This window comes from Cygnus atratus, chromosome Z, assembly GCF_013377495.2.
Source record: "Cygnus atratus isolate AKBS03 ecotype Queensland, Australia chromosome Z, CAtr_DNAZoo_HiC_assembly, whole genome shotgun sequence".
In the NCBI taxonomy this organism is placed as follows: domain Eukaryota; kingdom Metazoa; phylum Chordata; class Aves; order Anseriformes; family Anatidae; genus Cygnus; species Cygnus atratus.
In genome coordinates, this window is record NC_066396.1 from 83,204,761 (window position 1) to 83,232,076 (window position 27,316).

Genomic DNA, 27,316 nt, shown 5'->3' on the forward strand with positions numbered 1-27,316 from the left:
CTATGAAACTGCCCTGGCGGAGTCACAGCACGGTTTTATTTCAGCGAAGAGGATGCTTTTTCACACTGCCTTTCCCACAACGTGTGCAGTGAGATAGGACCCTCGCCTCTTCCCGAATTCAGTGTGAGGAAGCCTCCAGACATCCCGGCAAGCTGATTTCGTGGGTTGGAGCAGAGCTGCGGAGGGATGCCAGCCTTTCAGGAGCTGTGAAGTTGTTTTGGCTGCCCTGCTGGAGCCACCCAGCTGGCGCTGCATGATTCTTTGCAGTGTCACAGAAGGACTTAAATTCATTTGTAGTCTGTGTTCTCAGGCTAAAATACTGCCTATGCACAGAGATATTTCCTTAAGGGCCTTTTAGCCTCTTACATATTCAGCACTTGCTTTTGACATATGTTTGTAAAAAATCTCAGTCATTTTCTATTTGCAGAAGCATCAGCAAAAAGGAGAGGACTGCGTTTTGTGTTTTGCACCTTGACATGATCCGTTCTGTGTTGTACCCTGCACATCCACGCTGCGTAACACAAGCGAAACACCAGATGATTTCACTGATACAGAGGGCTGTCAAATCCAATCACCGATGCTGAGCCCTGTTTGCACCTAATCTTGCCCTGCACCTCCTGGTGCTTACAAGGAGCCGTGTATGCACAGCCTGTCCCTTACACCCCACCAGCATCGCCACGTGCAACACTTCACACAGAAACAGCAGCCTTTTCTGGTTCTTGGACACCCACCTCACTCACGCTGGCTGTGGCCTGCATTTCCCTGGCCCACCTGGAAATGCAGGTGATGGTGGGCATGCTTTTGGCACCACGATGACCGGCAGAACAGAAATGTCGCTGGCAGAGGTGCCTGTGGCATCTTGCAGAGCCCTCTGTGATGTTTCTTTAGGGAAGCTATCTGCAGTTGTGCCAGCGTGCTCCCTGAGTCACTCAAATCATTCACCTGTGGTCGCATGTTTCACTTGGAGAAATGACTCACGTGTTTCCCTCGAAGGACACCCCACTCCAACGGAGTTTTCCTGGGCAGAGGTCAAACACAGCACTTACCAGAGGCCTCAGACAGAGCCACAAGGACTGACAGAAATGGGGCCAAGCCCCCCGTGGAGGGGCAGGGTGGGAGGACAGCACGGGAGGATTCACCACCAGCGTGCCCCGCTGTGGCTCCTCTCCCACCAGGCTGGAGAGCTGCAGCCCCTCAGCCCCACCACGCTTCCTGGGCAAGACCAAGAGACCGTCGCTCGAACAGGGGGATGTGGGTGGGCATACAGGAAACACCCAGCTGCCAACCCTCAGCTCGCCGCCTCCTCGGAACAGGAACCGGGGTTTCCTGGAGACAAGGGCAAACACAGCACAGCCACCGCCGGCCGGGAGGGAGCTGCTGACCCCTCTGCCCAGCAGCAACATGCTACGCAGGCAAGTTTGTGCGCCATACAGGTCTAATTTCAGTGTAGAGCACTCTGCCCACTCCCAGGGGACAGGTGCCCTGAGGACGTGGTGGCGGGCCTGTCTGTGGTTTGCTTTCTGCTCTCCTGAGCTGCCCCGTGAAGTTGCAAACCGGCTGCTGGCTGTCGGGGGAGGTTGTTCGGAGGCATTTGGGTGTTTGGGTGTTTGTAGCACTCTGGTTTCCTTGGCCATTGCTGCTGGAAGTCTGCCATGCGGGATTAGGATTTGTATGACCAACTGTGAAGCTTCAAAAGAAAAAGGGAGAAAAAAATACCAGTTTCATCCTACAGGGTGATCCCTCAGTAGTGTTCAGTCAATGCTTTTCCTGAGACTCTTGGTCGCTGCTGCCAGAGGGGAGAACTCGGTGCTGCTGTGTATGTATGCAGGAAGACCCACTCTGCAGCTCTGTGGGTGTCTGTACATTTAAAACCCTTTTTGGAAGTGAGAACTTGCACACTAAAGTGCTGCTGCCTAAGCAGGTACTACACATGCAGTACTGACTCAGACTTCAGAATTACAGAAGCCTTTTACAACTTCTTTTCATATGAAGCTGTAACAGTGCACGCTATCAACCTTAATTTATGCATTCATAATTCATGACACAGCGCAAATAGTGCCCTACAGATAGACAGAGTATGTTACTGTTATTTGCTTGGATTTCTCATTAGCAACATCGGGAAAATGTTTATTATTCAATCTAACTCTTATTATACAGTTATATAAGTTGTTACAGTATCGACAACACTGTTAGACATTTTTGGACCAAAATGTTGGTTTTGATAACACCAATGCAAGCATGGTGATTTTGAGAAGGTTGTGTCTGCATCTCTGAGAACGAGATTTCTTCCCGGTATATGTGATTTTTGGCTATGATTATTTATCAGCTTTGCCAGTCTGGACATTCTCCTCTTTGACGTGACTTACTGGATGTCAGCCAGCATGTTTTGCCATGTTTACACTGCCTAATAAAACCTTCCACTGGTGCTCTTCAAAAGCAAATGTTTCAGCTGGATTGGCAGCCCTGGGATGCAGGGGCCTCTCTGTTTATTTTCACAATGGGTACTGCCTGGAAAGCTGCACTTGTTCCTCGCTGGGTGATCATCCCTGCTGGCGTCCTCAGCCAGCCAAAAGCAAAGTTTTTTTCTACTGGATTTGAAATTTCCATGGGAAATCAGCCCCAGTTCCACACAACAGTGGGTTGGGCAGTGCTCATTAAGGCTTAGGAAAAAACATCAACACAAACAGTGTCCTGCTCTGAGAAATGTCCAGAATGGGTCGTGGGCCTGCTGAAAGCCCACCCAAAACTGCTGAACCCGCCACTTGAGCGCCAGCCTTTGGCCAAAGGAAGGTCTTGGTGCTCCAGGAGGTGGGCAGAGGTGCAGAGCAGCTGGTATGCCAGCCCATGGCACGAACATCTCCTGGTGCTCTCTGTACATGATTGCCCAAATCCAGACACTAAACATACTCTGAGCCTTTGCTTTGCCTATCCTTTTTGGTTATCCTTATTTGCATCTTCATTTTGAGAGGCTTTTCAAAGATTTGGTGGCTCCTCTGAGCACGTCTGTACCTTCTGAGCATGCCTGCAGCCAGAGTAAGGGAGTCTCTGCCTTCAGAGCACCCAGGAGGATGCTCCACGAGGGAAGAGAGATGTCCTGCAGAGCGCTAAACGCAGACCTTTCTGCAAGCATCTCTCACTCAGTGCTAAAACTGTCGCAGCTGGGTGATGGGAAGGGGATTTGTGAGTGCAGTTGTGACACAGAAAATAAGACCTGCAGTCACATTTCTTAGAGGAGGTGATTCAAAGTATTTGCAAACTATGCCGTCCTCAAGATCAGGCAGAGCCATGCAGCTTCTTCTGACTGGCAGAGCCAGCCAGTCAAAGTGCTTGCAAATATTAGTTATATTTCTACCTTTGCCTTTGCAAACAAGACTGAAAAATGGGGAAAGTACTTGCAGTTACAGAGTTTTGTGCTAGCTGAATCCACGTACTGCACCATATTGCAGACCAATTTTTCCCAAAGGACTTAAGGTTTTGAAATGCCGTGTATCCATTTGATATCTTTACTTCTAGAGAGTTATGTATGTATGTGTCACCAGCCTGCTGTGGTGATAAGACCATGAGGGGAACCACTAACAGTCAGATTTTGCCTGTGTGGAGAGGCAAGGTTCTGGCTCCAGCTTTTGAGATTTGATCCCATGCCAAAATGTAGGTCGGGACCGACTCCTGAAAGTTGTGTCCTACGTTTAGCTCCTGGAAGACTACTTGATGACACATGTCGTATGGAAAGTCCAGCCAGATGAAAGCCCTCGGGGTTTTACAACCCAGGGAGGCTGAAGTAATCAAGCTAAGGAATGAACCCAGAGAGCAGCCGAGGAGGCAGAGCTGAATCCTCCCATCTGGATGCTCACGTCCAGCACATCTCCAGCACCTGTGCTGCCTGCAGAAAGTGGAGCACCACACGGTCTTACAGAGTGCTACCCCCAACATCCTCTGTGTCCTCCCACTAGCTTTGCTGGGCCATGGGAAGCACCACACCACCACACCGCTACCTGCACGGCCAGAGCACAGCTTTCAGCCCCATGGCATTGGTCACAACGTGGGTGATTTTCCCAGAAAGTACCCACTAATGCTAGCTTTCCCTGCTGCTACATAGTGTGCACTGAACAGTGCCGGGCAGCACGCTCAACAAGTCCACACGGAGCTCCATGAGGCTTGACAGCCTGACCGCTGTCTCGGATATGGGAAAAAGCAGCTGTTGTTTCAGCCTGGTTTACATAAATATTCAGGAGACAGATCTGGGCACAGCAGTGGTCTGAAGGAGCCATTTGCTGAACTCCTTAGATCTTTGTCATGGCTTAAAAACCTCCTGTCCAACAGATGTTATCAAGGAACTGCTAATAAGAGCATCAGGATTATTTCATTCCTGACAGAAGCAATTAGGCAATGCTGACAAATCATTGCTGGTGATGTTCTGCAAAACATTCGTTATTGGCTTTGCCGAGGAACATGCCTGGGGTTAATTTCATCAAATACTTCACACTCACCTGCATTTCTGGCTGCCCACCCTTTGCCCGCAGCCTCTTCTCCCTGTTTCCCAGACAGTGCCTCTCGAGAAGCAATGTTGAGGAGCTGGTGACTGACCCCAGAGCCACCAGTCGTATTTTGGGGTGGCCAGAAGCCTTTGGGAGCACTATGGTGAGGGGTGGATGGGTTCCCTGGGGGGGTCTCACACCTTTGCTCTGCTGCTGCTGCAACCCGTCTGCTAGTGCTACAGCCTTGTGAGCTGGAAAGCCATCAGTACAGCCGTGTGCGTTACCCAAATTATAGCCACATTGAGCTGCCTTCATAATAATACATTCCACATTATTTCGCTGTACTTTTTATTTTGTGAGGAATTGTAGGCATCTCGGTTGCACGTTGGTTATTTAAGAGGCTGCCTATTCAACAGCTATGCAATTACATGCCTGTTTTATAGTCTCATTTCTCTTCGTGCAGAAGGTTTAACAATGATTTATTTGATCTACAGTAGCAATGAGGTAAGTGCTCTGTAATACATAAAATACAAATCATATAATAATTCATGGGGTTTATAAATATATAATAATTAAAAATAAACTACTTGACAAATTTGTCCTCAGCTTGTCTGTAGCTACAAGGGATAATAATTTTAGAAGAGGGACCTTAAATTCAGCATTCTGGGACATACATCACTAATTACATCCATACTTATAGAGATACCAGGAGATGAGTCACATCACCGATCATTTCGTTCAGCAGGTTACTCAGAGGACAACACAAATAAATTCAACTCACCATCTCGCAGTGTTCATTGACTCCCAGGTTAGAGTCCCTTGCAGGGTAACCTTGGTTTTCACACCATAATTATGAAATACGAGGCCACACTGCCTTGCGCAGGGAAGGAGTGTGGGAAGGAGTGCCGCTCAGCGCAGAAGAGCATTTGTGTCAGGCAGCTGATGGCAAGGAAGACAACTGCTATTAAGAGCTGAGTGATTCGTGCTGAGTATTATCAGCCTCTGCAGCCTAGTAATGTGCTTCCTCAGGACCTCTGAGGCTCCCCTGGAGCTCCACATTGTGGTTAGGGATGGCAGCAGCCTCTCCACACCCTTGTGGCTACAGATGGGTTTCAGTCCCTGTCCTGAAGCAGTGCTCCTTTCTGAGCTGCCCATCCTGCCCGCCTCCAGGCCCTGCTCTGCTCCTGGCTGGAAGTGGCTGGGAGTAGCCTCTGGGTACAGAACCTTTCCCTAACACTCAACCTGACCCTCCCCTGTCCCAGCTCCATGCCGTGCCCTCGGGTCCTGTCATTGTCCCCAGAGAGCAGGGATCAGTTGTGGTTAGACTGACACATCCTCTCTTTGTTTGGCACCATGTGGCTTCTGCATAAGAAATAACACAAGCCCATATCTCAAAATGTGGGACATAAAGCTGGTAAGAATTATTCTTAAGATTTTGACACATTTTTTTTTTTCTTCCTCCTTGCTTGGCCAATGCATGATGCTGTAAGCTATTAGCTTTAATGACTCTTCCATCAGGTCATCCATCTCAGGGCAGTGGGATCGCACAGCTCACTGGGCTCCCTGCCACTGGACTCTGTCTGGAGCCGCTGCAAGCACAGAAGATGCTGTGGCTAATTCCTGCTGGTAGGAGAAGACAGACACTCAGAGACACAGGACCAGCATTGAGCTTTTTGGCATATAAATTTTCTCCCATGCAGAAGAATGGGAAATGTTTATATTAACTGAGCTAGCAGGGAACTAGTAAAGATTCAGATCAGTGTACTGCAACAGCAGCTGCATATAATTTGTGATGTTACACAGTAAATTTCTGCAGGCTTTGGAAGGCTCTTTCAAGAGCTGTGTTAAAAAAAGTCTCAGAAAAAAAAAAAAAGAGTTATGTCTGGCCAGATTTATTGTGTGTTTCAGACAGTTCTTAAATCTGGCCTTGGTGTTTTCTAGCAGAGGTTTTGCACAACAGGTACTATCCCTGATTGTCAGAGGGGATGGAAAAATGCACTGCTGGGTTGGTGGGAGGGAAGGGGTCCCTGTGACACCGCACGGAGGGCAGAGTGACCTAAACCAAAAGTACATGCTGCTCTTACCCTCAGCAGGTGAAAATTTTCAGGATTCATGGCCAATGGCAAAGAGCCCATCAGCTATTATTGAAACTCCTGCTTGGATACCGGTTTCCAAAAGCCAAACAGAAGAGATAATTTATGAAATACCCGCCTGCATGCAACAACCCCAGTTGGAAAGGAGCCATTTTTCAGCTGTGCAGAACGCCTTTGCTTCCTCATTCCTGTCCTGAGGCTCCCCTTCCATCGGCTAGCATCATGCTGCATTTTGGCTCGCTGGGGAGGATGCACTCACTGTGGATTTTTTGTTCAGATCCAGACATATTTTCTCCGAAGCCCCTGTCAGACAGAAAGTGTCAATTCTCTCTGAGCCACAGCCTTCGTAGCTCTCTGATGAATGTGAGAGAAATGAGGATGGATTGGCTCCTACCAAGAACGTTGCAGGTTCATGTGACTTGAAGGCGCATGTTGATGAGTTGCGGCCATGAAGTGCCATTGTGGCAGATTGATTTTTTTTTATATTTTTTTTTTCCAGAACTGAGGAGATTACTTTAAGCAATGGCAAATTGATTAACTGCCCATGATGTCACATTTATAATGTTCCTCCTCTGAATTTTCATGGTATTTTCTTGCTTCCTCTTTCACTCTGAAGGCCACTGGCTTAAACTTGGCTTCCCAGAGTTAAATCTGCAGCTGTGCCATCAGACAAGTCTGTTAGGTAATGTTCATTGTCTCACTAAAAAAACAATGAATTTATGCTAGCAGCACAATACTCTCCTTTATTTATTTTTTCTTAATACTCTCAGTAGTAACAAGAAGAAACAAAGAAAATCCAGGAAATATAGCATGGAGAAGTATTTGCCTTACTTGAATAATTTCCTTCCTGATGTGCCTAAAAAAAAGTGCCTCTGCACTGCCTTTGCTTTCTGATAAAAATGAAGGATGAGAAGTTGCTCCACCTCCCAGCCTGTCTTCCTTCCTTTAATAATTTTTGAATTCCTTGGACATTTCAGACAGATTTGAGGTGGCTTAGAGATCAGAATTTCCAGCAAGAGAATCAGTAGACATGTAGAGCTGCAAATAATTGCCACTGCTGGCAATACCTGGGTGCTTACGGCCACTAGCCTTATGCTTTCGCGCTTCACCTAAAGTGCAATACTGTCCTTTTTCCTTAGCTCCAGGGGATGTTCTCTGCCTGCAGAAAGTGTCCTGACACCTGTGGGAGCAACCGGTGCAAGTACTTCTAGGGTATGCAGTCCTTGGGATCTGAGAACCTTGGCTTCTCCACTCAGGTGTTAATTAGGATTGATAATAATAATTGATATGTTCGGAGCAGTAGCTCAGAGGGCTCCTTTACAGCACACAGCTCTCCTGAGGGAGATCGTTAATAAATCAAAGTGCCTTGGGCCTCCTAAATCCATGCTAGCTCTACTAAAGCAAAACAAAAGCAGAGCTAAAAATTTTAAGTTACAAGGCCAACAAAGTTCTTAGCAGAAGTTAACTTTTGTAAATTATGGATCTAAATCTCTGGTCAATCTGGCCACACTGACAGAGCATTGAGGGTGTTTTATTGCCCTTGTTATGTGTACGAGCATTTGAATCATGCGATGACATATGATGGTTGAAGTCTCATAACAACAAGGAAGGTATTTATGGATGGTGACATGACATAGCTGCCCCTGTGCACCCAGATGACAGAAGCACTTGAAGCTGGTGCCAGCCTGCTTGGGGTGGGACAGAGCGACCCTTTCCCTTTCCCTTTCCCTTTCCCTTTCCCTTTCCCTTTCCCTTTCCCTTTCCCTTTCCCTTTCCCTTTCCCTTTCCCTTTCCCTTTCCCTTTCCCTTTCCCTTTCCCTTTCCCTTTCCCTTTCCCTTTCCCTTTGACGTTTTGTAACAAACATGATACTTTTCAAAAACGAAGGGAAAAACAGCTTATGTACACTTTTTATTTTCACCCAGTGACTTCTGCTGTCATAGTAGAAGAGAACACACACAGCTTCAACTGGACATTTTGTTTTTTAGAGCTTTTATCAAGAGGAGATATAAGTTAAGTGTTTAGATCTGTTTTGTGCTTCATGGTTGCCAATGGTTATGTGTATTTTAAAGTCTTAATTGTGCAGACAAATGTAAAGCAGCTCCTGGTACACAGAGACATAAGCCAGCTGCAGAGCATCATTGCAGCCCATATGGCTGTAAAATATTTTGCAGAGTATCCTTGGGCACACTTCAGTCATTAAACTGTCATCTTTGCATTTTGTTTATTGATTGAGTAAGGCAGGTGAACTCTTTTCCCCTTCCCTTTTAAAGATTACTTTTACATTGGAATTTTTATTTATGTCAGTCTAAAAGCAGTGATCAACAGAAAATCTGTAGGATTATTCCAGTGGCGGGTGTGTGTGTGTGTTTGTGTGTGGGTGTGGGGGTGCGTGGGGGGGTGTGTGTGTGGGTGTGCGATCTATGAGCTCTGTGAGGTCCCTTCCAACCCAAACCATCCTCTGATTCTGTGATTTCTTTCCCAGCTGGCTAACTGGGTATTTTTTCTTTATCATTAAGCTAAGGGTTTTAGCTAAATTTTATGAGATAGGAGTATTTCACACAACATTGAAAGCATAAAAAATATACCATTGGGTTAAATTTAGACATAAAACAAACTTCACTTTCTGTATAACATGCAAACCTGAGGTTCTACAGTAATTAAATTTCTCTGGCTTTTTACACAGGAGTAGCCAGTGGCTCAAGTTTCCCTCAGGCTCCAGACTGTTCCTATCTGCATGAAGCTTCATTCTGTGCCTGCCAGTTCCAGATCCACGCAACATCCTTCCTCTCCCCCTCTCTTCTATATTTATATGCAGTTTCACTGGGTATATTTGAGCCCAGGACTCATTCCCCTGGGTTCTGGTGGGTGGATGGGGAGCAGATAGCTGCAAGAAAACCATTAGGCATGCAGACTTCTTTCCAGCGGGTAGGTGTCAGCAATGCAAGGGAAAACAAAACCCAGGCACTTGGTGCAAGCTCTGCCTGCCCGCTCCCGGCCGGCGCACGTTTTGGAGACTGCTCTGCTCCAGCTGAGTCTGCCGGGCTGCTTCCAAGGGTAGCCACTGGTTGTGTTCGTTTTTGCCTTAGTTTAAAATGGAGGAAGAAGAGGTTAAAATGAGGATCTCAATGATGATATGCTATGGAAGCACTGTGAATCCTCAAGCTCATGGGACCTCTCAGTCAACCTTCCTTCCCCTACCTTGCACAACATATCCCAGCCACTAACTTCTCACCAGGAACTTTCTCTTCTAATCTAGCTTTATGAAGGCTGTGCCACTGTCCTCACTGAAAAAAAATGAATCCAGGTCCTTGGGCTGTATGTTTTTTACATAAAAGCTGCCAAACATGGGGTTTCTGGTGTTCGCAGGAGAGACGTGTCCCCTGCTCCTGGCCCCGGAGACAAGACGTGGCGGCTGGAGGAGCGGCTCTCCAGCCAGGAGAGGACCACAGCCTTCCTCCTCCACCAGGTCTTCCGAGTCAAGGACAACATCGTCTCGTACCTCCAGGAGAGCTCGGGTTATCAGCACAGGGAGACTGCTGCCCGGCAGCTGTTGGAAAACCACGTCCAGACCATTGCAGGCATGGTTCAGAAGCTCAGCCAGGACATAGAGGTAACACATGCTGAGGACAATTCCCCTGCTAATGCTAGGGAAAATGCTAGCTTCTGCTCATCTCTAATGCTGGCTTCATGGGCAGAAAAGTCGTTAACATGAGCACTGTGTTTTAGGGAAATTCTGATTTTTTTTCACACAGTGGCACTTACAGTTCGTGGTGAAAACAGAAGGTAGGGGAGTAGGGAAAATAAAAAAACATAATTGGAAAGTAAAGCAAAATAATGAGCAGATTAATGAGTTTTGGGGTTGCTTTCTTCTAACAGAAAGGTTCAGATTCCATTTGCTTTCTGTTTTGTCTGAGTGTGGGCGATTGAATTCAAGAGAAATGAGTAAACTACATTTTCATCTAACATATAATATGAAGGCTCAAATTTCATTTTACTTAGTTTTCTAGATGTTCTACTTTACATAAATTATGTATGCAAACAAAATCAGATGTTGAAACTTTTCACAAAGCTCAGTTAAAACTGAGGTGAAGGATCAGGTCACACTTCGAACTGACTCACAATTCTGTACTGGAAATGCATGGGATGATTTATTTATTTATTTGTTTATTTATTCTGACTAAAGATCTTTGATTATTTGTTGTTATTTGACAAATTTATATATGAAATTTACCAACACTTTTTGGCTTTTCTTCTTGGACAAAGGTGTACAGGACAAAAATATAATGAAATAGACTTCTCAAGAGATTTTTTTTATCCTTTGAAGTGTTAAATGTCCTCCAAATGCCAGTAAATTCAAAATTTTGTTTTTCATGTACTTGCAGAACTATTTGAAATGTAGTGCATTTGTCTTATCAAATATGAAATCTTGGCTCACCTGAGATCAGGACTGTTTTATGAGAAAATCACCCAAGATGCCATCAGCTTTCTAAGTCTAATCATTTTCCTTGGTTGTAAATCACTCTTCTTTAGGTCCTAATCTCAGGTGTGTGTTTGCTTTGTATGTGAAGATTTGTTGTGAGGCTGTGAGGATCTGTTGAGTGTAAAGCACAGAAAGCAGCACGGTGAGACCTGTCAGTCAAAGCCACCAGAGGTTCAGTACAATTTGGGAGAACTGCTCCTGGCATATAGCAAATTAGAGCGGTTGAGCAATGACCATTTCTCAAGCATTGTAAAAAAACAAGGGGATCCAACAGGAAACGTGACTGGCATACTCCAAGTCTTCCTGAAAGCAGGAAGAATATCCTTCAGAAAATGATATTCTGCTCTGGGGAAGACTCTGGCATGCTGCTGCCATAGGAGTGAAGCTGAAGATGGGGAAACGCATCCCTCTGCCACAGCTGGAAGACGCTGCTGCTGCATCAAAGTAATTAGTGGAAAATGGCCACAACCTTAATGAATTTGGTGTTCATGATCCTCTGACTGGACGTGATGGTAGGATGTGGGGTGGCAGCTCTGCTGTGAGCAGCAGGCTGCTGTGCTACGCCAAAACGTGAGCTCCAGGCCTCTCCTCTCGACCCGAGAGGTAAAACCAGGGCATTTGGAGCATTGCTCACTCCCTCAGCTTTCTGCCTGAAGAAGGTGATGGTAGCTCACAAAGGCCGTCTAAAGTTAGTTCTTGTGGCACACACAGATCCTTCAGGGCGGTCGCTCCTTCTGCCTTCAGACCAGGCTTTATCGCTGTGCAGTAAATCTGACACCAGGCCGCAAGACAGGCCTGGATGAGACACTGAGCAGCAGCTGGCCTGTGTGCACATTTGGGGCTAGACGGGTGTGTTTTCAGTGTTTTTTACAGCAGGCCAATGTCCTATAGGCACTGTTCTGTGCTGGACAGTGTGTTTGGGGATGTTTCCTCAGGCAAGCCGAATGAGGAGCGTCAGGGAGGAGAGCGCATCTCTCAGGGGAGCATTTGCGCATCTGTGGCATGGGTGGGAGTGCTCTGTTTGACACTCTGTTTCATGTCTGACCCTTATTTAAAAAATAGGTAAATAAAAAACTAATGTAGAAAACCCATAGTGCATTAAAGATCTTGAATTTACAGGTTTTGGAGAGGCAAATAAGAACAAGGGATGGTGCCACAGTGCAAACTAATTTTGCTGTTCAAAACCTGGACCATAAATACATCCAGAGTCTTGGAGACCTGCGTGGAAGAGTGGTAAGGTAAGGAATAAACAACAGCCCCCTTTTTCATCTCTGTTAGTCAGCTTCTGCAAAGTAAGTTCAGAGCAGGCATGAATGTACTTTGCACTCATATTATATCTCCATTTTAGGGCCAGATCTGTGCTGTGCACTCTCCATGTTAGTAAAATTATCAAGCCCGGGAGGGAAAATAACTATGTTGTCCTGTCTCATTCTTCATCACACACTTAACACTGTGTAGAATTTATCCTTCCCCAGTCTGGCTAGACTTCAGTTGTTGTAGTTGAAGACTTCCTGTTGTTTCACTAGGATGTGGTGTAGGGTTCTTCACTTCCTCTCTTGGAACGTGGGGCTTTGTGAGCAAACTTGATTTCTTCCTTTGAAGGTGGACTTCCATGGGGCATTTAAATAATATGATTAAAACAATGAGAAAACAAAACTCTGCTGTGTCACGTCAAGGGAATACATGGGTTAGGAGCTCTCTAAACTAATATATTGGAAAAAGTTGCCTTTAAGGAAGAAAGCCCCTTGAACCAGCATGTTTCTAATGTTTGTTTGTTTGTTTCTCCAGAGGCCAGTGACATGCTTTTCATATAAAATCACTACTGCTGATATTTGTAGATAACACCAAATCATCAGTTATCAGAGAATTTCCTGGATTAGGGACCATGGCGGCTGGTTTATAAAAAATGTGTTTTATAAACCCATTGAGGGAGTGCTCCACTCCTGAATGCTCCCTGAAAAGTTTGGGGAATGTGGTAGGTATATAACTGACTGTGAGTTCTCACAATGATGCAGTATCAGAAATGCCAGGAATATGGTCTTGGACCAGAGATCAATAGGGAGATTTTGATAGCTCTGTGCTTGGCACAGAGATTGGTACTAGAATACTGTGCTGGGTCCAGGCTTCTCTTTCTGAAGTAAAAACTTGATGTGGTGTAAAGAAGAACCAGGAATGTTGGTGGGATGAGCAAAATTTCTAGCCAACAGAAGTACACATCTATGTATAGTTTCTAAAAACGAAATCCAGAGATGTCTTCATTTCCATGTATAGCTACTGGGAGAAAGAGAAAAAAATCATAGGGTGCTGAAGGACTCCAAAACTGATGAAGAAAGTCTCAAGAATCCAAAACTAGAAGCTGAAGCCAATACATCCACAGTTGGCAGGAAAAAAAATTTTTAAAAAATATGTTTTTTTTAACCTTGTGGCTGATTAGCATTGGAAGGAAGTAGGAGGAGATCCTGTAAGATTTTCTTTCTCTTGCTGTTCTCAGATTCGGATGGGCAGGCAGATGATATGCTTTCGGCACAGTCGTAATATTCAGTGAGTGATGTATCTCACTACTCTTTCCCAGCATTTCCCTATTGCTCTTGCCAGGTGCACTGAGGCTCACTCCCATTTTCTGTGCTGGATCACTGGCCTGCAGCAGAAAAAACAAACACATGAACGGAGAGCAGGAAAAAAAAATGAAAAAAAAATCTGGAGGAAAAAAAAAAAAAAAAAAAAGGTTGGCCCACTTCCACTTGCACAAATAAAAAATCCAAGCAGAATAACAAGGAGGTGGATCTCCTCTGGGGACCCACAGCATCGCCCTCCATGAGCTGCCTTCCTTGGCCCTTCCTGTCTGCATGCAGCCCTCACCACAGGACAGGAGCTGCTGCTATGTGGGCACCGGTTTTGGACTACTGCTTGGTGTGGGGCAGGATCCCAAAAGGCACAGATGGAACCACGTGTTAAGATTAGCATGAAATCAACAGCATCATCATCTTTTTAGTATGGAAGCTAAGTCTTAAGGTTTCATTTATGTTTATATGGTACATGTGGGTTCTTCATGTTTCTTCGATCTTCAGTCAGGATAAGCAATTTCTGTGTATAGCAAGTAGATCCCAGAGTGGCTGGAGACATAAGGTGCATATTTCACATTTTTTGAATTAATAGAAATCTTCCCAATGCAAACTTGCCATGACTGTTTTCCTATTGATTTGCAGCCTAACCTTAATCTAAGAGTATCTGGGATGAAATAAAGCTTGGTGGACCGATGCTCTTTCTCATGGCAGATGATTCTTCCCCGTTTTCTGCCACATGTAAAGGATTAATGTGGATTAGCTCTTATAATTCAATTAGTGTGACTCTTTTCTCCCTCTCTGTCTTTCCCTGAAAGGCAGACAAAGACCTCTTGCCAAATACTAGGGCAGTTGTCCATTGACTCTGAGACATTCTGACTACATTTCTACACCATGTAAAGACTGATGTGTCAAATAGCTGTGACTGAAAAAAACAGCCTTCAACATCATCAGCTAACATCTCACACCAGCTATATTTTTTATTTGTGTTTAAATTCGTAAAATATATTGAAACAATAATTCCTTTGGGAATGGGATCATGTATTAGAGCAACAAAAATAAGGTAATCAGCTGAAAAAAGAAAGCACCACTTCTTATAAATATTGACTGCTTAAAAACACTGGAACACTGGCTCCTCTCTTCAGTCTCACCAACAAATGACTGAATAAACATTGCATTTTACACAGACATTTACATTATACTTCCTGTTTCTTGTGGACTTTTCTGTTGCTCAAAGGAAAAGTCCAGCTTACTGCTAGATTGGTGCGTTCCCATGAAGTTAGTTGACCCTTCAGAATACGCAATACTTTGCCAAATAAAATACTCCAACATATACTGCTCCTTCCATGACTGTGAAGAGTAAAGCTCCTTGAATCTATAGCAGGCAGCTGTATTCCTGCCTATAATTAAATCCTTTGGTACAACCATTAGAGGCTTTTAAGACTTTATTCTTTTTAATTTGTATGCAAATCTCATAGGAGCACTTTTCTACACCTTTCCCAATCTGTCCAGCTCCTCCTCGCACACTTCCCAGCTTCCATTTCTGTGCCTGGAAAACAGGGACCTCACTGCAAGCTGCTGCACATCTCCGACATGAACCATGGATTAGAGCAGGATTTAAGCAAGTCCCAGGGAACCCCATTCACTGCAGGACTCAATCCACCAAACCACAGCAAGGCACAGAGCTATGCCACGCACAGCACGGACACAGTGCATAGGGAGATGAGGTCTGGTGGCCACACCTCCAACAGGGTCCCCGCTGCTCCGACCCCGGCACATTAATCCCACACTGCACCTCCAGGGCAGCCTCGTTCCGTCTGTGCGTGTACAAAGCCTCTGTTGTCTGCAGAAGCTTCTTCGATTTGCTTGATGTGAAGGCACTGTAGAAGTATCACAATATCTCAGCATCATCAGGAAATGACAGAAAGCTGGTCTTATTTGAACTGCCACAATTTCTCTTGACATCCTTTACCTGTCAACAGCACTGGCTTTATTCTGTGAATTATCCTCTTTGGAGGATAATTTTTCTGGCATTTTAAAACTTAGTTGTTTTTGTTATTCAATTTCTATTCCTTTTTTTTTTTTTTTTTTTTTTTTTTTAATGTTAAGAGGTGCAGCGCTTCATGTAGTGCACACACTGAATCGATTAGGATATTTGTTGACATAATCTTGTTTTTAATGCTGCTCACACTGGAGCTTGCTCCTGGGGGGCAGATGTGCAGGGGGGGCCTCTGTCACTCCTCTTCTCCCAGAGGAGTGGTGCAGAAGCACAAGACTGCATCTTCTTGCTCAATTTGAATATTTTTACAATGTTATGTGAATATTTACAAATAAGCTAACAAAAATAATCTTCCTCCTGTGGAAAAAAAAAAAAAGTATATATGTAAATATATATGTATACATTGTACATATGCAATGTGTACAGGTGCAATGAAGACAGAAGCTGAAAAGGGAAGATCATTGAATTTTAGTCACTTGGTTATTAACCAATGCTGTCACTCTCAAATCCTTTATTTGTCCACTTCACATGTGACAAGATATTTTGGTGAATGCACCTGGAGGAGTTTAAATACAAAGTGACAAATGCTTCCTATAAAACAGAAACGTTTTTGCCTGTAGTGGCTCCAAAACTGATCTTCCCCAACACTGCCTGTTCTCACGTGTCTCCATGCAGATCTCTTGTCTCTGATTACAGATGTGAGGCAAGTATTGCAAAGCTATCAGGAGACATCAGCATTATCAGGCGTGAGGTCCAGAAGATCGATAAGGAGATTTACAGCCTTCACTCTACCCTCAAGTATTCTGTGAGTGGCTTTGAGAAGATGGTGAGTGCAGAAGCCCACAGTGAAATACCTGAGGAGTGGTGACTATTGGTATATAGAGAGCTTCCTCTCCTCCTCTGCTGACCAACATTAACAATGGATACAGTGTTTATATGACAGGATTATTATTTTTTTAAAATACAAATTAAGTAGCCTTTTTAATAGATGTAGACTAATAACAGATAATACAAATATTATAGGACTTGGGATACTCAGATTATTAATGACCCTTTACAGTTTCTCAACATAATTTACAAGACCCTTGAAAAAAAGCACAACTCTGTTTTAAGTGCACCTGGAAAGTTCAGTTGGTTTTCCTTCAGTTTTAAGGTGGTGGCAGGAAGGCATCTAACAGCATCTCCAATTCCATGTGAATGTTGGCAGTATCACAGAAGCTTTTGAAAATACAACGCTGAATTTTTTTTATTTTTTATTTTTTTCTCCATAGAAAGCATAAGCCAACAACAAATAACAGTTGTTACTGCATACAATTCCTCTGAACTGGTCTCTTCTTGTGACAGGTTCTCTGCACCCAGTAGCAGTTTTAGATCCTCTGACAGAATCAGGAGCATTAGCAATAAAATCTCACAAGAGTCCAACTTCACTGGGAAGTTTGGCTTTCTGAGCATGCAGCATGACACACTCTTCTGCTCCTGCCCCAAACTAAATGTTGTCTGTGCCCACTGGGACTGAGCCTGGGAGCAGGTATGGGACATTCAGAGTCTCATGCACTTGGTATCCAGTGTAAAGTCATTATCATATTTTGACTTCATCTTCTGCTGCACAAGACAAGTTCCAGTCATTTTGTACCTTGCCTATCCATGCATCCTATTCTACAAGGAAAAATGCCCGTGACAGTTTAAATGAAAGTATTTTACCTGGAATTCTAATATAAGACACTATTTGGACATCTGTCTCCCTGAATACATGTAAAAATGTTCTTCTTTCCTGGGAATGGGGAATGAAGCATGTGCATGTCAGAGTCATGTGCAATGGTACACAAAGCAGCATAGACACGAGGCATGATGCTTTCACAGGTGAAGTGGGAAAAGTTATTCTCATGTGACTGCAGGACAGAAGCAAAGGAAAGAACTGAAAAAGAGCCATATTCTGTTGCAAAGAAATAAGGTACCAAGACAGCGTAATGAGTCTTTGGTGGCAATCTTTTGACATGGATGTGCCACAGCTACCAAAGAGTGGAGGGCATCTTCTCACCAGGGTGTTTTCTGGCCTCATTTAGTGTAAAATCACTGAGGAACACCGCTGGGATTTAGCATCCCCTCTAAATTATTAATAAATTGGGGAAAGGCAGGCTGAGTCATAAGCCCGTCAGGTCAGACTGCCCTTTGGGATCAAGCATCTGCATGCGGCAGCAAGTGCCTTGGCCCAGGCTATGCTGCTGAAGCTCATGGAGGGTGAGGGCATGCAAGAAATGGGTTTCTGGTGGATCCCAGCCTCCTGCATCACTCTGCCCTACACCTTCCAAAAACATCTGTGCATCCAGCGTCCCTTTACATAGTGGGCACGGCCTCTGTGTCACCCACAGATGCTGATTCTCCTCCCTTCTCTGCTCCGGGTGAGAAGGAGCCCAATTAATGTTGGAGACAAATGTGCAGAAACAATAAATAAGTGAATATCCCTGAATTTAATTGCAAAGCCTGTCTCCACAAAGACTTTGACTTCGGTTGGTCTTGCAGCTTTGGTGACTTTGAGCTCAAGTCTGTCTTTGCTGAGTGTAATTATTTGTGAGAGAGTTCAGAGCTCTTCATGTTAGCTGTTTTTTTTTTTTGTTTGTTTGTTTGTTTGTTTGGTTGGTTGGTTTTTTTCCACTCTTGCAATCATAATACATATTTAAATATAAGTGCTTATAGTCTGGCTCATAAAGGTATTCTCTGTTGAACTCTCATTAGGTAACGCAGCTGTTAGGCAAGATGGAGACTTCCAACTCTGATCAAAGCTCAAATTTAAAGACAGTCCAGGGAGATCAACATCACAAATTGCAACTTCTGGATTTCAAGTAGGTGATGGAGGGTTTTTCATTATGATAATTCACCCTGGATTCTTTAGTATGATGAACAGGTTGCTATGAAACAGCAAAACAAACCATTAATTAACATCCATTCAAAACACTAAGAGAAGGTTAATGAACATCTATGCTATAAAATAATGAAAATACATAATGAAAGTACATTGTCTTGCAAGCTAATTGTTACAATGAGGCACTAAATGCCACCTTGTAAGAAGAAAGGTATGAAACCAATTACCTTTCCACGCTTAAAAGAAAGGCACCAAATACAAAGACGCTATTTACCATTATAATTGCGGCTAATTTGTGACTTACCTAATGTGCAGAAGACATTTTCTTAATGCATTTGCTCAGTCTGCCCATTTCTGAGAGAGCAGCCAGGGGCGGGGGTTCTGCTGACGGAGGGAGGTGGCAGGGACAAGCCAGGGATGGAGCCAAGGGCTGAAGCAGCTGCACAGCTTCATGTGCCCTTGGATTTGTAATTTACTGTTTCTTTCTTATGAGGGATATTTCTCCTATTCTAGCTGCAAAAGTACTTTTAGAGTGTCATTTTAAACTTGATGAGTTTTAGAGAGGAGGGAGCTCCATTGAGGGATGCAATGAATGAAAGTATGCAGCATCCATATTCAGAACAATGCAGAACAGCCCAGCATTCAAAAGCAGAACCAGCACAAGTAGGTGAAAATCTAATTATAATAATACTGCAATAACAGTATTTCAGAGGGAACAGACCCACTCCTTAAAATGTTGAGGTATTTGAATGATGATTTATCTGAACTGCATTCAGAGTTAAAAATATGCTAGAGCTTTAAACACAAAAATGTTCCTGTCAAGAGGACAGGAAAAGAAATAGGGATCAATGGGGAAATAACAGCTAAAATGGGGAATGAATTAAAGTGGGGAAATAAAAAAAGAAGAATTACAGAGTGATGGAGAACAGAGAATGAGAATCAAGACAAAGTGAGAGGAATGGGAAATAAAAACAAAATAAGACGGAAAGAAAAAGGGAACAATGCCAGAAAAGGAGGAAACTGGAAAACTGAATTGAAGTAAATGCTGAGTTTCTCAAAAGTTAATTAGAGATTACTGAAACTGTCAACAGAAATAGGAAGCTTGAAAGGGATGGCTTTCAAGGCCCTGAGATGTACTGGCAGTCTATCTTTTAACGTGAAATCCAAAAGGCTTATTTATCAAAATGCTGAGATTCTATTCCAGTTAATATCATATTTAATTAAAATAGCATGCTCTTTGGGAAATATGTCTGTCTTCTCCAATATTGCACCCTTAAAACTCTACCAGATTTATGCTTACTTTTTAAAGAGCTGAAATTAAATTTAACCTCTTTTGCTGGAACAGACTGGAGCTTCCACTTACAAGCTGGCATGTTTAGATCAGCTTTGAAGCCCGGAGTTGCCTCTTCAACTGACACGCAGCTGTCCCCAACCAGTTTTTGCAGTCTGGCAGTTGTATTGTGGAAGTGCAAACTGATACTGCTATTGAAAACCTGATGAATTTTTAAAGTGTTTCAGGACTCCCTAGGTAATGTGGACCTTCGCCATCAGGGGACTGGATGCTTATCTCTCCAGGCCAGTTATCTTAGGAATAGCTGTACAAAGCCAGCTCGCTCGTCAATAGATTTAGTCTCATGCATGAAAATTTATTGTAGCACTGCTGGAGTATGCTCTTACTAAATACCCACAAACATCCCCTTATTAATATTTCAGGGATTTGCTGGACCAGAGACTATGGCAAATCTGCGGTCTCTCTCGCTCCCCTGAGATGTAGTTGTGTGAGCTCCACGTGGGAGGGATGGCAATTTAAGAAGCGTTCCAGTGGAGCAAAACGGGGTGCTGCTTAACCATCACGTTTTTGCCACGCTTTCCAACTTGCCTAAACACTGCTCTCAAATAATTAATTTTTAAGTTTAAATCCTTTTAATTCCTTCTTTCCCAAGTTCAGAGCATGCAGAGCAAAGTCACATGCCAACTGCATATATTACTCCCCACACAGAATTTCATTTTGAACCTTTGAACAAAGCTGACCATCAATAGTCATACATGCTTAACTCCACTTTAACCATTAAAATGATATTGATCACATTTTTTTAATAATGCTAACAAAAACAGCATCATCGTACCTCATTTTATGCCTCAAGGATGAAAATCTATGATTAACTACACGAAAGGTCTATCTGACGAGGTACCAGCCCTGTTATTGCCTGATCCACTGGTTGAGCAGAACTACAACTCTTGCAATTATCAGCTTGCTTACTGACCTCAAGTTTGCTGTCAATAACCTCAGAGCAGGTAGTAGTGGCTTCAACAGAGCCCTAACTCCATCCCTACCAGCCCTCTCCAAAGCAGGGTTCAGATGGCAACTTGTACTATTCCAGCCGGGTGGCTCACTCTGTTAGGTCTGAGGAAGGCTCATTGTACCTCTCCTACCCACCATAAACTACATAGATCGAACAGTGGTCTATATCACCAGCATCATATCACAGTATCATTTTATTTTCTCAAAAACAAAGGCTAGTACTCCAGGAAGTAAAGTGATATATATAAATATAATATAAATGACAAAATCAATATTTCAAATTTCTATTGTTAAAAAAAAAAAAAAAAACTTAGAATTATTAAAATGAGTAATAAACTGGCCTAACAGCTGTTTGTGTACATGATCTTGGTAAGACACTATCCATAGCAAACAAACTGCAGACACGTATCACTTAGGGAAATTCTGTTATCATTAATTTGTTTCGCACATTTACACTGGCTGCTGATGGTAATTATCACTTCATTAGACTGATGCAAAATTGTTATCAATCCCTTGGTATAAAAAAACTATTTCACTGTAACACCCTTTTGAAAAGTGCTATTAAGTATTACAAATACTTTAAGCATGAAGTCTGGTTATAAAATCCTGCTCTTTACTGTTGGTTTCTACAGTGTTGCCAAGCAGTTGATCTGTAATTCAGCCCAAGTAAATTTCAAGTGGTCACAGTTTGCATGAAAGTATGTGTTAGAAATTAATACAACCACATTATTTTTTTCTGTGAACTCAGGTCACCTGCATAAGCATGAAAATTTAGATCTGTGACTAAACTTGGACCTAAATTCATGTTTTGTCATGGCTCATGTTATAAATTACAAGCAGCAGCATGAGAAAAGCAAAGTCTAAAACATACAGTTCTCTAGCCTGAGAGTTTGTATATTTGGTCCAAGTGACATTTGTTGGTCTCTCTGGCCTGCCATGTCTCCAGGTGCCGCCTGCGCTGGGGGGGCCTTCACATTTCTGTCCAGCTGCTGGTTCAAAGGCGACCGCACTGTATTTGTAAACTTTTACTCACAAACTTCTTTGATCCTTATGAACTTGATTTTCAAACCACAAGGGGTTTGGCTGCTCACCCTGATGCTCAGCTACACAGCTGGTGTCCAGTGGGATAGTGTAGTTTCTTCATCAAGTTCAAATAAAGATCATTCAAGTTGGAAACATTTTTCAGACCTTGGGTATTTTCCTAAATTAGACCGCACTGGAGAAATCACATTTTGGCATGTATGCACAACCTCCAAGTTAAGGATTAATAAAATAATTGAGCTTAGGCCTTCTTGGGAAACTACCGAGGAGGTTTGGAGTAACTTAATTTACTCAAATGACTCAAGACTCCCCCATATTACTGACTAAACCTTGCTAAAGGTTTCATTGCTAAAAAAAAAATATATATATAATTTCAGGTTGACAAGCATTCTAAGTGACTTCAAAGATCAGATGCAGCATCAGCAGAAGTGGACAGAAGCGCAGCTGACACGCTCTGAAGACCAAGCCCAGCACAGGCACCAGCTGCTGAATGCGATGAAGGACAGGCTGGTAAGGCTTTCCTCCACACCATCTCCTGGGCATGGTGCTGGCTCATGGGGCTCCCAAGATGGAGAGCACGAAGCACCTCTCCCAAAACCTTGATCCCAACAAAACCGAATCACACACAGAAGAAATGAGATCAAGTGGAAAAAATGGAATTGCCCTGGTGCCTCAGGACATGGCCAGCAAAATGATGAACTATGGAAATCATGTAGTTGAGGAATAATTTATTTCAAAGGGGTATCAGGAAACCATGAGGTTCAACTCCTCTCTCAAACAGGGCCAGTAGCAAAGGCAGGGCTTGGGGCTTGTCCAAGTGGCTTTTTAGTATCTCTGATAAAACTCCCAGCAACCTGGGAAATGCACTTTTCCTTGGTTATGGTGACTCTTCACATTCATGTAATACCAATGTACCCCATAGCGGTGGTTTCCTGCCTCAGAATGAGCATCAGTGCCACCACTGAACATCAGGCTTTCCATTCATTGACAAGCTGAGAATAGTAAGGGATCTTCTATGCAAATTCTGCCTGGTTTTAAATAGAGACACCCCATCGCCATACTGCAGTTGGTATATTAAAATGCAGTGAGTTTGGATTCCACAGCAGCAGTTAGTGCTTGGCACAGGACCAATGCCTTTTAATTAATTCCTCCACAGCTTTAAAACCTTTCCCTCCTTTGATATATGCAGTTCGCTTAGCTTCAGAGTTCAAAACTGATTAAAATATGACCACCATGTCTCAGTGCCAGGATTAAGATTGCTGATCAAAGACCACATCGAGAAGCAAAAGAGAACTAAAACACCCTTGAACTTTAATCTCCATTTATTCTGCTTGATGATGTCTAGTACTCCATACAACCAACACTTGGTGCAGGCACATACTCGAAATGTTTCTGACCTTTCAGGCACTGTCTCACAGCTACTGGTAGAATCCACTTCCTCCACCAATACAGTTTTTGTGATTGCTTTTGATAAAACACACCCATTATACATGGTTACTCTTTCCTCTGGGAGACCATAGTGCCAAGCAACGTGGTGTTAAGAGGACTTAAAGCTCTCAAAACCACCTCCTGACAGACTGAATAATAAGTAGAGCATTTACTGTTGTGTGAATGCAGTGCTGTGGAGCAGCCAGTGGTCTTCTGGGCATCTCCTCCCTGAAAAAAACACAGCTCAGCCCCTGGGTGCTCAGAGTATGTTTTCAGCACCACCCTAAGCCCTGTTCAGGTTCTAACAAGCCTGCCAGGTTTGCAGATATCTTCCCTGAGAGGCAGAGCCTGGCATTGCCCTGGGCCTACAGGAGTCTCTGAGCCACAAGGGCCACAGAAGACCCGAGGGTTTTGACCGTTTTGACCAGTGATGGTCAAATCAGGAGTTGGCCAGAGGACTCAGTGCAACTTGATGGGCAGGAAAGGGGTGGGCAACTGCACAGCTCAAGTATCAGCTTGTCTCTGGGGAGGTGCAGTGGCCTTCAAGAGCCATGCTGGGCTCCAAAGGGAGAGGACTGCTGGTCACCTCCTGAGCCAGCTGCTTGGGGCTCGCTCTCCTTACTCCAGGTGTCTGAGCAGGGTATGTGCCTCCAGCCTGGGAAACTGGCGTCAGAGCTTAGTGCCTGAAAGCAACCTGAAATGGCTCGTCTGAACCCCCAGTCTGGTGCTGCGAAGTGCATCCCTGGATTTAAAATAAATGAATAAATAATAAAATCACCTCTGTCCTGGCCCAGCCTGTTCCCCAGTTCCAGTTTGTTGGGGAGGAGAGGACTGACGTTCCCTCCGGGGTATCAGAACTCACCTGCACTCCTGCAGTGCTGTTACTCTTGGGATGAAGCAGCAAAACTGACTGAATTCAAGGATGCCAGGTGTCAGGTTAATGGTGGGCATACTTAAAGCGTCTTACCGTGAACTTGTTCTATGCATTTAAAGGAAGCGGCAGAAAAGAAAATAGAGGAAAAGCTTCTGCTTCTGTCACTAAAGCTAGAACAAACAGAGAAACCAGAGAAATACAAACAACAGTTGAACCAGATGAGAAGTGATGAAAACAACCTGCACACAAGAATCACCAGATTTGAAAGACAGATCTGGAAGGAGCTTGAGGAAATCCAAAATGAATACAGATCAGGTGAGAATGGTCTTTAATGTAGTTCATTTTTTAAATAAATTTGTACAGTAACTTACTGCTACAGAAAATACTTTCCAGTAAAGGGAGAAAGACCTTAACAGGACTTTCTCTCTCCTGAGCCCCAATTAACGAGGTGTCATTTCTACGTGTCTGGGTCAGCCTACCTGCAGCGCCAGCAGCCAGCACGACATTCACACATGGCTGCTTTCTTTTCCTAGGGGTCTGATGGCAAGAACACTTAAAAGACAATTTCACAACCTGCTTTCCAAATATTTTAGAGTACTTATTTCTTCCACTCATGGGGTCACTAACCTTAGTTGGGAGGTGCAAGTCTCGCCTTCTCCCACAGGTCCTGCTCCCGTGAATGTGTTTGGTGGTCTCTATCATTTCCATCCTTTACGCCCCACTCTCAGCTAACAATAGCTGGAGGAAGAGGCCCCTGGATATGTAACAAATACCCTCCATGGGCCACACTTTACACAAATGAACGGGGAAGCATTTGGATAACACTGCTAAGTGCACGGTGGCTGCTTCTTATAGGTACAGTCATCTCAAACGTAATTCTGAGAACATGAGCACTGTACCAATCTGAGCTGATTCTGGCTGTTCAACCTTCAGCAGCAATTAGAAGTCCTTTACCTGGCACAAAGCACAAGGCTTTCAAAAGGACGATTCTGCCTGCCATAAATTACCCTGCGTCACTCAGTCCATTGCAATACCATCTACTTGCAGCTGATAATGGAAACAAAATGGAAATGTCAGGTTATCCGAAAAATCACTCAGCCCATCTCTCCAAGGGAACAGATGGCTGAAAGTCATTACACAAGTGCTTCACATCTTACGTGTTCTCACTTGAAACTCAAGCATCTGGTTCTCATCTCCAGAGCTGTCTGTGATCTAGGACCCCAGCTCCTCCGTTCAGTTCCAATTCCTTCATTTTCCGCAGCCCACCTACGAGCCTGGCTCCAAAGCTGTAACAAACCAAGCCTTGAGGTCTTTGTGGAGCTTGGCACAGGAAGGATTGACTGCCCAAGTTCACCCCAGTAAGCACAAGACAGCATCCCAAAGAATGCTGTGGATAAGAAATTTGAGAATATAATATTCTGGTGTGTTAGCAAGAGTTCTTAACTTCAGACTCTTGCCTGTAGAAATCGGCCACAGAAGAGATCTGTTTACACAGAACTTTGGCCTTATTTGCCCTAAACTCAAGTCCGAGGATTCCTCCTTCCCACAGCAGTCTAGCAGGGGTTGATCCCCCAAAAGGGGAAGAAAAGGCCTCTGAAGAGGTGCAGAGCAGCATGAAGGGCACAGAAGCAGTTTATAAATGGCCTCAACAGCTTCTTGGGCTTTAGCACAGATCAGCATCTTGGAAATCAGACATGCTCAGAATTTATAAAATTCTAAACCTATGCAGTGATTTCATTGAACGCTATCTAGTGTGTAGCAGTGTCAAAATTAATCCATGATAAACAAGTGTTCCAAAAAAAAAGTAATGAACTATCATGTTACTATAAGCACTTTAAAAAAAAAAGAGGACAAGAATTAATTTTAATCCACTGTTAGTCAGTTTTCTTGCTAAGAAGTAAACACCTATATGACATGCTGGACAAATGCAAAGCATTACTGTGTTGTAACTTGAAAGTTACTGCAAAATGGAAACAGCTATCTAACAACAGCTTAATTTTCCATTCTTTACCAACAATGTTTAATTGTACTATGGCTCAATACAAGTGCTCTGTACTTCTGTTTTTAGAAAAAAACAGTCTGCACACTCCCATTTCTTTTCTATAGCTATATACAAAGCACACATTGCAAGTGAAGCTAAGCTCCCACTCTCCCAGCTGTGTATGAAAAAACAGTGCCCATCTCAGATGAAACATAATTTTTATTCATAGTGGCTACAACTCTTGGAGATCCATGGCACAAACGTTGCTACCTGCAGGTGGGCAGACTGCAGATCAGCCGTGCCTATGTCTGTTTTCCTGAAATTGGTCACCTTGCCATTTTATTGCCTTCGACATATCAGCTGGTTATCTGATTGCAGATGCTGAGTTTCTCTCAGTAAGATGCCAGGCCAGCAGAAATTGCACAGCTGGCTACAAGCTGTGAGACTGTAAGATGGACAAGATGGGTAAGATGTGCTGGGCAAGCACCTAAACCCAGTCTGCAGACTCCAAGGGTGCTGCAGAAATGTGGTCACTCATACATACCTGTACTTAAAGGCACTGCTACCAAGCACATTGACGGAAGTGTCTGATTCAAAATAAGGACTGCAAACTCAAATACATAAATAAAATAAAAATCAGTGCTTGGCACAAGCTATTTAATTAATTGTTCCTATTCTTCTACCAGGATTTCAATCTATTCATGAGTCTCTGGAGCTGCTCAAACAAATACAGAACACAAAGCTGAAGCTTGAAAAAAAGAAGATTCAGAAAGACACTCGAAGATACAAAGCAAGTGACCTCCCACAAGAATGAACTCCAAAAGCAAATCCTTATCAACACTTGCAGGTGCTCTCTCCAGTGAGAAGCATAGCTGGATTAAAAGAAGCAGTCTTTAGACACACCCACCTTTGTTTTCCCCTGTCCCTGCAGGGTGTTCTTGTGACTTATCACATTGCGCAGACACAAAAATAACAGCTCTGTAAAACTAACAGTCATTTCATATCAATTTCACAATAAAAAGTACATGATTTTTTAAGGATTGACTTTAGAATTCTGCTATTCATGCTGTTTAAAAGACTTTAAGAAACGTACTACTCAGTCCCTAAGCAGTGTTAGCCCAGTCCTGCCATAAGCTATATTGGTTTTAGATTGGTGTAAACACTAAAATCAGCCCTAGCACATTCCTCCAGCTCCAGTGTGTAGGTAGTAATAACATCCTG

At 43.7% G+C, this 27,316-nt stretch overlaps 1 protein-coding gene across 1 annotated transcript; it reads left to right on the forward strand.

Moving 5' to 3' along the window:
* The first annotated feature begins 812 nt into the window (after positions 1 to 812).
* Positions 813 to 26,909, forward strand: FAM81B (family with sequence similarity 81 member B). Its single transcript, XM_050716549.1, has 8 exons — positions 813 to 1,416; positions 9,905 to 10,179; positions 12,169 to 12,287; positions 16,306 to 16,435; positions 18,343 to 18,449; positions 22,190 to 22,322; positions 24,234 to 24,429; positions 26,782 to 26,909. The coding sequence occupies exons 1-8, from the start codon at positions 813 to 815 to the stop codon at positions 26,907 to 26,909; spliced, it is 1,692 nt and encodes a 563-aa protein (XP_050572506.1).
* The last annotated feature ends 407 nt before the right edge of the window (positions 26,910 to 27,316 follow it).